Here is a 12,735-nt window from a genome sequence, read left to right as displayed (position 1 = left end):
AACATGGTAATTTAACAGTCTTCATTTTAATGACAGCTTTAGTTTGGCATGAAGATTCATTAGTATCTACATGAAATTAGTCAAATTAGATGTTAATGAAGCAATGAGTGTAAAAATTGAAGGGGGGGGAATAAATAATAATAAAAATAAATTCATACAAAACTGATTCGCCTTGGTTGATTTGAACTCCAGGACATGGACGTCCAAAAATAAAAGGCAATCTCAGTGAAGTGAAGTGAAGTGAAGTGAAGATAATGTAGTAGTCCAATCTTTGAGATTAGACACGTGCAGATAGTCAGTAAAACATGTCGATATCATAGATCCTTCAAATTACATCACATTTGGAAACGTATAATGATCATTTTGTAAACAGTGATAAAAGGTTTGGCAAGTCTCTATATCTGATACGCAAAATGTAACAATCAGATTATTAGAAATCAAACTGTGCGTTTAAAATGTGCAAAATTTGGATTTTTACTAAAGAGAAAAAAAAAAAAACCCCGTAAAATAATAATAAAATAAAAACAGGTAGGTAGAGACGCCCCTTTCTCTAGTTAGCTTTGAAACATTAGAAACATTTAGAAATAAAATACTTCAAACATGATGAAAATGTGCGTTTGGGAAACTACGTCGCCACGGTCCCAGTGTGCGTTACTTCCATGCTGCAGGGAGCGGTTTTTCCAGGACGTGCAAAAGTCTTTTTAAAACAGAGCAAAGTTCATGACGGAGCCCCTCTCTTCACATCCCTTATTAATAAAAATAATAATAATAAATCAGAAACTATTTACAATAGGAACCTGAAAATAAGAAAATCGAAACCTTTCTTTTAATTGTAATAGCCTGTTGTAGCTAACCGCTACGGGTACGAGTTCCAGTCGCACCGTGTAGTAGTTTGTGTTCTCTAGCTGGATGGTAACTAGTACGGCTGCTGGAAAGCTAGTTTACACGAGGTAATCGCTAGCTCAGACGTTAGCGTAACGTAATGCCGGTTTGCGAGCGGACCCGGCCGTTGGTTTTGATGACGTGATTGTGAAGTCAGAATTACGTACATGTTTTAAGGCCACACAGTATTTTCGTTTCTAAGGGATATAACCGGAGGGGCTTTGTGTACCGTGAAGGAGAGACTAAGAAATACATTGATATTGACATGACGTGAACAAACCTAATTTTTGTGATGTAAAAACGCGTGTTTAATAGTGAAGATGAGTCACGTTGTGAATACGGAGAAATCAGACTATGCTCTCGTTCACATCCTATAATAGAAATTCATCATCTCATGCTTTAGCGTCAGAGCTTTCCTAACTAAACTAGACGGACTTCATCCCATTCTGAATTATTTTACAGTAGCACAAAGGCACGTGGATTATGAAACACCTTTTCTTTTTGATCCTTGGGAAAATGTTTTTGTTTTGTTTTTTTTTTTGGGGGGGGGGGCGGGGTGTATTTAAAGCAGATTATGGGGACTTTATGTCCATCAGATGTTACTCAACACTACCGCTACGTGTGTTTGGTGCGTCAGGTAACATTTCAGACGCGTCCCGCGGTCAGCAGCTCATGCTGGGACTCTGCACTGAGGCTCCTGTAGGTCCGAGTACTGGTTCAGAAACCCGATGTGGAAATCTCGCAGCTTCTCCAGGAGCACTTTCAGCTTCTCTGGAGATGGCAAGATGGTCATTCTGAAACCGAACACAGAAGCAGGAATGAAGTGAAACTTGAGAGGAACGCGGTACAGAATCTGATCAACGCGGTTCCTCCGACAGACTGCGCAAGAACAAGGCACGTCTTCTTGACAATTTCAGCACAAGCGAATCTAACGCCAGCCTTCCCGGCGTAGGATAATACACTCATATGAAATGTTTTGCATAGTATAAAAACCTGCCATCATCTCCCAGGTGAAGAAAGCCCTTTTTAAACTCTTCACACACCGGTTATGATAAATACGTAGACACAGAGTGCCGTTAGGAGTTCTGTACGTAGTCCAATCCCGGACACCGAACATCCTGATTCAGCAGAACACGAAATTAAACCACGTGCGACGTTTATTAATCGAGTATCAAACGACCTGCACCATCAGCAGCGGTCATGTTTTTGTATCCTATCCTGTAGACGGCGAATACCTGTAATCAAGATGAGTAATTAGTGGGTTAGTCTAATCAAATTCACCACTCGCAGCCGTTTCACAGTGTTAAACCTCTGGCGATGCATTGTGGGTAATACGTGCTTCCAGTGCCACATGTCGGTAAATACGGACATGTCGTAAACACTCGTAACAACAAGAATCGACATTCTTTCTACGCATCTATTAATGAATAAATACAGCTGCCTTACTAGTAAATAAATAAATAAATAAATATACAAAGCAGGCACGAGTTTAGGAATTTAGGATGGGGGGAAAAAAGGCGCCTTGGACCGAGGAGCACTGGGAGATCAGGAAGTAAGATTACCTGAAATGGTACGTGCCCTCGCGCTGCCCGAAGCCGCTGCCAGGCACCACGCAGATTCCCGTTTCCTCGAGGAGCCGCAGGCAGTACAGCATGTCCGGCTGCATTCCCAAAGCCTGCACACGGAGGGAAATCGGTCACTCGTAGCGCGGGTGAACAGGCGCTGCGTTTCATCATAACGCGCCTGTCCTTTTCTATATGCTGCTTTACACGCCATGATACACCGCTTTTTTACTTAAAAAAAACAAACAAAAACAAAAGTCAGAGCTGAATGCCAAGGTTCAGGACGGACCTTCGCTTCTTCCACTGCTTTCGGAGGGATGAAAACCTGAGGGAACGCGTACATGGCGCCCTGCACGGGATTACACTTGATCCCGGGCACCGTGTTGAGGATCTGCTCCGTTAATTTCGCTTTGTCTGCTAAAGCTCCCAGCACTGCTGCTTTTTCCTGAAACGCATACATATGGGATTTAACGGAGAATTAAACATTCCAAAGTGAGGAGGGACGCGAACGCTACGAGGCTACTGCAAACCTCGTGGAATCGCACGAAGGACGGCTCGTCCGGTCGAGGAGGATTCACGATCACGTCCATGGCAGCCTGTCCGGCCACGGGAGGGCACAATCTGACCGAGAGCAGCTTCACCAGCTGGGCCCTGACCTCCGGGTCCAGGTTAACGATCTCCATAAAGCCTCCTCTGAAGCCACACCTGAGGAACACAGCTCGGAGTCAGAGATCATCTCGAGCACCTGGTCAGAATCGAAGCACTCGATTTTACTGCAGTTACACAACATTTACTACAAGAGAAGCGTGTGTTTCCCGGGAATCTTCAGCTCGTTTGGGGTTATTTTTTATTCCGCAATGTATATCGTGTATCGTAGAAACGTCTTCGGTTATTGCGATATACCTTGACCCCCCCTTCCTAACAGCCGGCTCTTCTCAGCATTTACTGTGGACTCTTTTAGCCTTTTACACCATCCTATAACTAGAAACCGTAAGACTAGGACGTATTTTAATTTTAAACGCCGCCGTCCTGAAGACGTCGGAAAACATAAAGTTACGGCTTTAACTCGGAGTGTTACGCAAAGCACTGACGCTGGAGACTCCTTCCATGGATGTTAAGTACTGAAAACTTAGACACGTCTTGAATCCGTTTCCACGGAGCGTCCACGTCAAACGACGGCGTGCTGGAACGTGCGCGTTTATATAAACCTGTGATAATAACAGGAAGAGAGCAATATGTGGACTACAGCCATGCCTTTCCAGCCTGTCAGCATTTTCACAGCATTATCACCTCACTTGGCCTCTTTAGCGAATAACAACTGAGCCTTTTGGGGTTTTTTTTTCGTATCCGTATCCATATGACTACACAACTCAACAGCTATGCTCAGGTCGTGTTAGCCAAGCCGTTACGTGTGTTCCTTGCACGTCGTGTCGTCCTGCGTAGCGCATACAAGTTAAAATCCACCGTACCGCACGCGAAGTCCTGGTCAGTGCACTTCCTGTTTGGCGTGTCGAACGTGTATTTCAGTCGCGGCATAAATCTGCCCGCAGGACGATGATGTCGTCGTGTGAGCGTTTAAGTCTGGGTGGAATTTCAGAGCGGCGCTGACTCAGACGGACGTACTTACTCTCCCGTGTAACCTTTGGAGGTGGAGTGGAAGGAGGCCAGCTCCACGCTGTTAAAGTACTCCGGCCCCATTTCGTACAGCACCTTCTTAAACGAGTGGAACTGGCAGTCGGGAGCGTACACGTTGTCCTGATACACCTGCAGGGTAGAAATTCAGCTCTGAGTGTTCCGGCTTAACGTCAAGTGCGAAGAAGCACGATGTCCTATTGGCGTTACATCATTACCTCATCGGCCATAACAAAGAGGTTTTCCTCGTAGGCGAAGTGCAGGACGTCCTCGATACACTTCTTGCTCTGGACCTGACCTGTTTAGGCAGCGAGGCAGGGGGGTGGGGGGGTGGAGAAACAGACAGAACACTCAGTACGAAAAAGGCAAAACGCAACCGAACTGTTTCATTTAGTCAAATCTCATTCGCGGTCATTTAAACCTGCTACACGTCCAGCACAGAGAGACCTTTACCAGCTCCTAACGCGTCCGAGCAGGTCATTTACGCCGAGGAATACCAATCAGATAGAGAAACTCGTTCACCTTTCCAGAACTGAACCGTTTCTAGGGCTAAACTATCTGTGAGCTTCGGTCATACTGCCTGTAACGTGTACTAATCGAATCCGAACTCCCCGAGCAGAAAGGACGTGCATATCAACCCTGTCTGCAATTCAAACGCTCCGTCGTTAAAAGAACGGATTGTCCCACCGGTGGGGTTTCCGGGGTTGATGATGCAGAGCACTCGGGGCTGGCAGTGCTGTTTCGCGGCCTGGTACGCCCTGTGGAGCTCGTTGACGTCCAGCGCCCAGCAGTTGTCCTCGTCCAGGTAGTAATTGATCTGCACGGCGCCCAGCTCGGCGATGGCGGCCGAGTAAAGCGGGTACTGAGGGATGGGGATCATCACCCCCGTACGGTTCCGACCTTCACCTGACACCAGCAGCTTCAGAACGGTCTGAGGAACAAACACGGATCGACACATCAGCGTTTCGGTACTTCGTGACCTGAACCTTTCCCAGACGTACCATTATACATCACACGTGTGTATTACGCTCTCCTTAATTACCTCCACACACACACACATTATATATACACACACACACACACACACCAGTGACTATTATATGTAGCTGATTCATCATGTAGTTACAATAGACACGCTTCAAACATAAATAAAGCTAAAGTACAACTGATCTATTGTTCTTGCTGCATAATAATAATAATAATAATAATAATAATAATCATCATCCCTGCATGTTGCACATGTTCCCATCCTGATATGATCTTTATCCAGTTTTTAGTTCCACTCCTATGCTCTGGGCCATTGGAATTTACATTTGTTTGGAAAGCATTCAATACAAACTAAAACATGAATAGCGTGTTTTGTCATTTTTCTAGCTAATTAACACGCATCCCGCTCATCGGACGTGGTTTCCCCAGGTTTGCTCTGAAGGGCGAGGCACGCAGTGTACACAGAAAGCACGGTACCTGTGTGTACACTGCGGAAATATATTCAATATTCAAGGACACTAGCCGTTACCCGTCTGCCCGCTCTCATCACTAAATGCGTCGCAGCGAGCGTTACTGCACACGTGCTAGTTTTTTTACACTGAAACGGAAGGTTTTTTTTTTTGGTGTGAGCTTGTGTGAATCCTAGTCGTTAGTGTGTGACGTCCAAAAGTTGAACGCACGTTCCCCGAGCTCGTAGTCGGTTTGCGGATCGTACCATGATGCCATCGCTGGCCCCGGTGGTGAGGAAGACGTTGTCCCGGTTAGCTGGTACTCCCTGATCTCTCTGCTCGACGTAGGCTGCGATGTCCTCCCGGATACACTGAACCCCGTCACTGGCGCTGTACGCTCCTGAGACACAACCAAAAATATTCACACACACACACACACACACACATAAATCACTTAGTGCTGCAAAACTACTGCGTCGTCAGTCCAGCTCGGTGTTTACTTCCTGCTCTGTGTGGTTTACAGCACTACGTACATCATCCCACTGATCCGCTGACTGGAATAAACGCCACACTTTTCAAACAATGGAGCATTGTGGGTAAGTATTATTCTGTTTTGTTTTTTTTACAGTGGCACATAAAATATCACTCTTCACCTCCGGTCCTTCTCTTTGCCTCGTTGTGTTACACTCTCAGTCTGTGTAGTGATTTTTTTTCTTCCTTTCTGTTCGTCAACAAACAATCGGTCTGTCTGTCCACGTCTCTCTCTCTATCCTACTGCAAAACCGTCCGTCTGTCTGTCCACGTCTCTCTCTCTATCCTACTGCAAAACCGTCCGTCTGTCTGTCCACGTCTCTCTCTCTATCCTACTGCAAAACCGTCCGTCTGTCTGTCCACGTCTCTCTCTCTATCCTACTGCAAAACCGTCTGTCTGTCTGTCCACGTCTCTCTCTATCCTACTGCAAAACCGTCCGTCTGTCTGTCCACGTCTCTCTCTCTATCCTACTGCAAAACCGTCCGTCTGTCTGTCCACGTCTCTCTCTATCCTACTGCAAAACCGTCCGTCTGTCTGTCCACGTCTCTCTCTCTATCCTACTGCAAAACCGTCCGTCTGTCTGTCCACGTCTCTCTCTCTATCCTACTGCAAAACCGTCTGTCTGTCCACGTCTCTCTCTCTATCCTACTGCAAAACCGTCCGTCTGTCTGTCCACGTCTCTCTCTCTATCCTACTGCAAAACCGTCCGTCTGTCCACGTCTCTCTCTCTATCCTACTGCAAAACCGTCTGTCTGTCCACGTCTCTCTCTCTATCCTACTGCAAAACCGTCTGTCTGTCTGTCCACGTCTCTCTCTCTATCCTACTGCAAAACCGTCCGTCTGTCCACGTCTCTCTCTCTATCCTACTGCAAAACCGTCTGTCTGTCCACGTCTCTCTCTCTATCCTACTGCAAAACCGTCTGTCTGTCTGTCCACGTCTCTCTCTCTATCCTACTGCAAAACCGTCTGTCTGTCTGTCCACGTCTCTCTCTCTCTATCCTACTGCAAAACCGTCTGTCTGTCCACGTCTCTCTCTCTATCCTACTGCAAAACCGTCTGCCTGTCTGTCTGTCTGTCTGTCTGTCTACCCCACTGAACATAAGTCTTTCTCCCACCCTCCGTGTATCTGTTTTTCTCCTTCTTTCAGTCTGGTTCTCTCACTTGCTCTCTCTCTCTCTCTCTCTCTCTCACACACACACACACACCCACACACACACACACACCCACGCTTTGTCCCCCGCAGCCCTGCAGGATGCGGCGTGCTCTCCACTTTGCGTCCTCGGGGAAACTCGGGCTGTCCATGAGCTCGGGGAACGTGCAGAGCGCCACCACCTGAAGACACACAGCAGTTGAAAGGTTTTCATCAACTGCTGTTCTGGTGAAAGTGGAAACCATTCAGTCATGTTGTGGATTATCATTACATTACAAGAAGAAAAAAAAACAAGGTCAAAACATCTTTTACTTTATGTTTAATAGCGTAGTAGTATGTGTATCTGGATCAAGCAACCGAAAGACGGCTACTTCGTCGTTTATACAGATCCGCCTCCGTCTCACTTTTACACGTTCTGCACTAATCCGGATCCTCAGACTGGTGCGAGGGCCGATACCAATTTACAGCGGACGGTTAACATCCCGAGCAGAGAAAAAGAAAGATGGATTTTCAGTACAGGCGTACGAGAGGGTGGAATAATACTGCCGCATGACTGCTTAGCAGGCCAACAGGGACGTTTTGGAAACGCTGAGTCATGAATCTTGTCTTCGGATCACAGACCGAGAGCTTTAAGGAAAACAACCGGTGTACAAAACACCCTAATGACCCTAAACACGGTGATCACGCAGGTTTAAAAGGAGCTCGTCCTCGGCTCACCGCACACACTCTGTTCTGGCAACAAACAGTCACGCTGCGGAACTGCTTTTCATACGACGGGGAAATGCTGCTTTCCCTCAACTGCACAGGTTATAAATGCTTTTAAATCTTATTTGAAGACGTACCTCTTCTCTCTCGCTTTTGACTGTACTCAGCGTGTTTAATTATATCATTTATTTCGTATCGTTAGGTCCTTGGCTTGCGAAGCACTTTGGTCAACACGTGCTGAAAAAACATTAAATGATCATTCTCGGACTCCTCGTGCGCTACGAAGCGAGACGTGACGCGAGGCCGAGGCACACGAGACACATGACTCGGGCTCGATCTGATCTCAGCCTGTATGATATATTTACTTCCAGGTCACCCGCTTGCTGCTTCAGTAAAAAATAACGCTGACGACAGGACCAGGACGGGTCACGGAGATTTACACCGTCCTACAGACATATTCACGGTCAACGCTGAAACTACAGCCTGGGCTTCAGCCAAAACTGGTTATTGTCATACAGCTACTGTAGTGATTCATACTCAATATTAGGATTGTTCACAACTGAAGACTTTCTGATCGAGCCCAACGCTGCACGTCAGACGACGAGTCGACTAAACGTATTTTTTCGTACGTTTACATTTCAGGGCACGCGTTTAATTTGTCATTCTGGCTGAAAGATTAAAAGATAAACTGGCTCAGCCGAAAGATTAAAAGATATTAACCGAGTCTGTCTTTGTTTACTCTCGAGTTGCTGAATTTTACCCACGAGGTAACGGGTAATCCTCTCATCCGGGGCGCCTGGGGGACTGATTTGCCTCTTAAAGGATCCGTTATTAATATTAGGAACCCTACGGGAATTACATTTATGTAACTTTACCAAACATTCAACTTAGAATCTGTGGGACTAATTATTGAAATTTTTGTTGGAATTATTGAACGCTCGTCCGTGTTTTCAAAGATCTCAAAACATTCCGTCTCGGTCCACGCCGTTTGGACGCAACAACTTTCCCTTCCGCATCTCTCGCGTCCTCCGAGTCCGGCTCGGACGCGTTCCGGCTGCCGCTCGGCTGTCCTGGAACTTTTCACGAGAGCCGTACGGGACGTGACGAAAAAACAGTACTCACAGAGCGATCACGTGTCGACAACCGAGCTTCCCTTCTCCCACTGCCACGTCATCGAGCCTCCCTCGGAGCACACTGAGATTTACCCAGCGACACCGTTCATCCAAGCACGGTTACGTGTTTTACACGCCTTCACCCGAGCTCACCTGTCTCAGGAACGTGATCGGTTGCTGTCCCATAGCGTGGGCATCTCCGATGTTGGCTTTGATGACCTCGGTGAAGGGCTTCTTCCCCCCCTGCTCGAGTCAGACGGAGAGATCAGAACTCATTTAGAGAGATTTTAACTCATTACCATTACACCACACCCAAATTACAAGCTACACCCAAACAGAAACTGTTTAAAAGCTTTTACTTTCAACACCAAATCCCGCACACACATGCATTAAGTGGAAAAACATGCACGAGAAAAAGCGTCTACGGGTTTCTCGAAGAAATGGAAGCAGAATCGACGATTTCTAAAAGCCTTTCAGTGTGATTTAAAGCATTTCATTGGCTCTCGGAGGCATCTCCAGAACTCGATACCGGATTGATCTTCCACCGCGGTGGCTTCAGCAAGAATTATTTGTTAAAAATGAATAACAAAATGAAGTCATTTGTTTATCGTACGTCTTCGGTACACCTTTTGGAAGACGTTACACCGTAATGCAGCTACGTTCGGGCGGTTCGGAGAAGAAGAAACTGTAAAATAAACACAGGAAACTGGTTACGTTTTTAAAAAGGAGTGATGTACAGTGCAAAGTGCAAAAGTTTGCATTCCCCATGGCCTTTGAATGCAAAAATATTTCTCTTTTTAATAAATAAATCAAATTAAAAAAAAAAAAAAAAAAAGAGAGAGAGAGAGAGACAGCGACATGGGGAGATACAATTTGTTAGAAAGGAAATGTAGATGTTTGCTGCAACACAATAATCCAAAATAAAATGGGGGGGAATAAAAACAACACAATTTTTGTAAAAAAAAAAAAAAAAAAAAAAAAAAAGACGTTCTGCCACGAGCTTCTCAGCCTCGATAATTTCTTCAGGGACGCTTTTTAACACGCGGCATCGGTCTCGTTGCTATACGTGACATTTCTTATTAACCTTCAAAGTGGATAAGGGTGTGTAAACTTTTGCCCTCGGCTGCACACGTCGTTTTACGTGTGAGTTCGGAAACATTCAGATTAGGGCTGGGCGATATATCGATATAATAACGATATCGTGATGAATAATTACGCCATACACTTCTCTGAGATATCGCTGGTACGGTGACGCATTTGTTTGTTTTTAATCATTACAAATTAAAATGGTACTGAAGGATGGGCGCCCAAGTCGGTTTAATGTTTTGCGGACAGTTTGTTAGTTAAATTATACATCGTGATGCGCGTCGTGTAGCGTAGAAATGTCCTCGAGTACCGTGATATGATATTTTTGCCATATCGCCCAGCCCTAATTCAAATTTTAGTCAAAAGAAAGGTCTTTCAGTGACATATATATATATATATAAAAAACACGTCATCTCAGACCTGTGAATGAAGTCGGAATGAATGAGGGATTCTTAATCTAGCGGTGTGTCTGTCGCTAGATTAAGAATCCCTCGTTCATCATGCTAGCAATCCTCAGTCATTATGTCGTGTCAGCGTTCAAGATGGCTCTTCTGTCACGCCGTGTGATCATCGTCATCACATCCAGGGCATGAGAAAGCATCACCGCTGACCATTTGTGCCGATGAAGTGTTTACGCTGGAAACGCTGACGTCCTGAGAGGGTCAGGATTTCATCGAGGCCTTCGGAAAAAACACCTGTTCCAGTCGAGGGCTAAAAATATATCCGCATATTAGGTTGTACTGGAGTCGGACCAAACTACGCCCCAGAGAGTCGAGCTGACAGTAAGAGGCCTCGCCGGGACAGTGAGTTTTACCCGTTGCTTTGTTCTCATGCTGAGCTCGAACGCGTGTTAATAAGGCACAATTTCACCAACACAAAAGTTGTTTTATTCACATTTAATCATTACTGAGGTCACTAATAAAGCTAAGTCGCACCAAATGGCGATCGAATAAGAAAAGAATACGTTAAATTAAACAAGTTCCACGTACAAACCCAAATCTGTGTATTTTAAACGAAGATTAACAGGCTAATCTCGGAGATCCTAATAGGATTTTAAACTACATAAAAGTGTGATTTACTAATCTTACAATCTAATTCCGGTCCATTTATATGTACCCTAAACGAGATTTCTTCATTTGTTTATTTTTACGACTTAGATTTTCTTATTATAGGCCATTTTAGAGCCCAAGGTTAATGAAAATATCTAGAACGGATATTCAGAAACTTTGGACGGGCACGAATACTTGTGCTGTGCAAAAGTTTGCACACCCCCAGGACAAAATGAAGTGAAAGAAGTTCCTTTTATGGCGCCTTGCTGTTATGGCACAGTTTGCTCGGTTTGTACACAGACTGTCAAAACAAAGATATTAATAGTCATCTGGATGTGATCTGGAACGTCTAACAACCCGGCTCTGTTTATGCATTTATTTATACATCAGCTCCAAGAGGGCGACTATATGCATACGTACGTGCAGAGCAGACGCAGGTAACTCACGCGCACAGGTATGATAGTATAGGTAAACCAGACAAATGAACCGCGCTGACAGACAGACAGACAGACAGACAGACAGACGGATTTTCTGACGTAACAGTCACCCACCCAACACTTACAGCTTTTTATTATAAGGGTAGAGAGGGGGGGGGTAAGAGACCCCAGGTAAACCGGAAGTGCAGGCGCGCGCCTCACCTGCTGTATTATTCTCTCGATCTCGGCGGCTTTAATGACGATTGGTCCTCTCACCGCGTACTCCACGGCCTTCACCTGCGGGTTCAGGTTCTCCATGCTCAATATCTTCTCTCTCGGCTTGGTCTTCCCCAGAGCTGCTGCTGATGCTGCGGTCGCCTCGGCGGTGCTGTACCGCGCCAACCCGCACCTCCACACCGAGCACCGCCATTTCTCAGGCGCGCGCCTTAACACCGCACACTGATCCACAGCTCCGGAGATCAACCCCCGGTTTGCGAGAAGCTGCAATCTGTACATTATAATTCTATACCGATGTCCCCTGGTAGAACCTTCAAAATGAAATATCTGGATGGAGCCGGTTCCTCCTCTTCAAATAACGATCCGCAGTGGAAATATTAACCAATTTACAATGCCTCACACCCAACAAACCGACCCTTTTTCCCTTTAAACTCAAAACCGTTTTATTCTCTAGAGTTTTTTTTTTATTTCTTATTTTTAAAGTAACCGTGATAAATTAACGCGGTTTTCAGATCCTCAGCCGCATTTCAGATCCAAACCCGCGAGTCTACACTCTTTCATCAGCCGGTAAAGCGTGTGTCCTTACTGATGGGAATTGTAGTCCGCTCCCGATCTGGACTGGTAAGATGTAATATCTAATAAACTACAAATCCCGGAAAGGATGTTGTTTATCGCGTACGTCAGCAGTCAAAAGCCTCGCCCTCTGCTCTGTGATTGGCTAGGAACACCCCGCCTCCTCACACAAAAGAAAACGAACATGCTGAAGTATTCCCCCCCCCCTTTAATAGTGTTCTTTTATTTATGCTTTATTTGCTTTATTATAGGAAATAATATGTACCACCTTAAACAAGCACGTGGTCCTGAATATCTTACATCAAATTTCACCGGACTAAATAGAAATACAAGTCGAATAAATGCCGAACTAATACAGCAGTG

At 45.5% G+C, this 12,735-nt stretch overlaps 1 protein-coding gene across 1 annotated transcript; it reads right to left on the bottom strand.

Annotated features, from left to right (window-relative positions):
• Positions 1 to 7: 7 nt before the first annotated feature.
• Positions 8 to 12,579, bottom strand: gpt2 (glutamic pyruvate transaminase (alanine aminotransferase) 2). The gene is made up of 11 exons (XM_053616658.1): positions 11,785 to 12,579; positions 9,165 to 9,254; positions 7,268 to 7,376; positions 5,779 to 5,912; positions 4,764 to 5,007; positions 4,295 to 4,374; positions 4,072 to 4,208; positions 2,975 to 3,149; positions 2,734 to 2,889; positions 2,445 to 2,557; positions 8 to 1,676 (listed from the first exon to the last, which is right to left on the bottom strand). The coding sequence occupies exons 1-11, from the start codon at positions 12,076 to 12,078 to the stop codon at positions 1,553 to 1,555; spliced, it is 1,656 nt and encodes a 551-aa protein (XP_053472633.1). The 5' UTR covers positions 12,079 to 12,579; the 3' UTR covers positions 8 to 1,552.
• Between the last annotated feature and the right edge of the window lie 156 nt (positions 12,580 to 12,735).

This window comes from Ictalurus furcatus, chromosome 27 (assembly GCF_023375685.1).
Source record: "Ictalurus furcatus strain D&B chromosome 27, Billie_1.0, whole genome shotgun sequence".
In the NCBI taxonomy this organism is placed as follows: Eukaryota; Metazoa; Chordata; class Actinopteri; order Siluriformes; family Ictaluridae; genus Ictalurus; species Ictalurus furcatus.
Note: the sequence above shows the minus strand (reverse complement) of the source record. Positions and strands in the feature narration are given on the sequence as shown.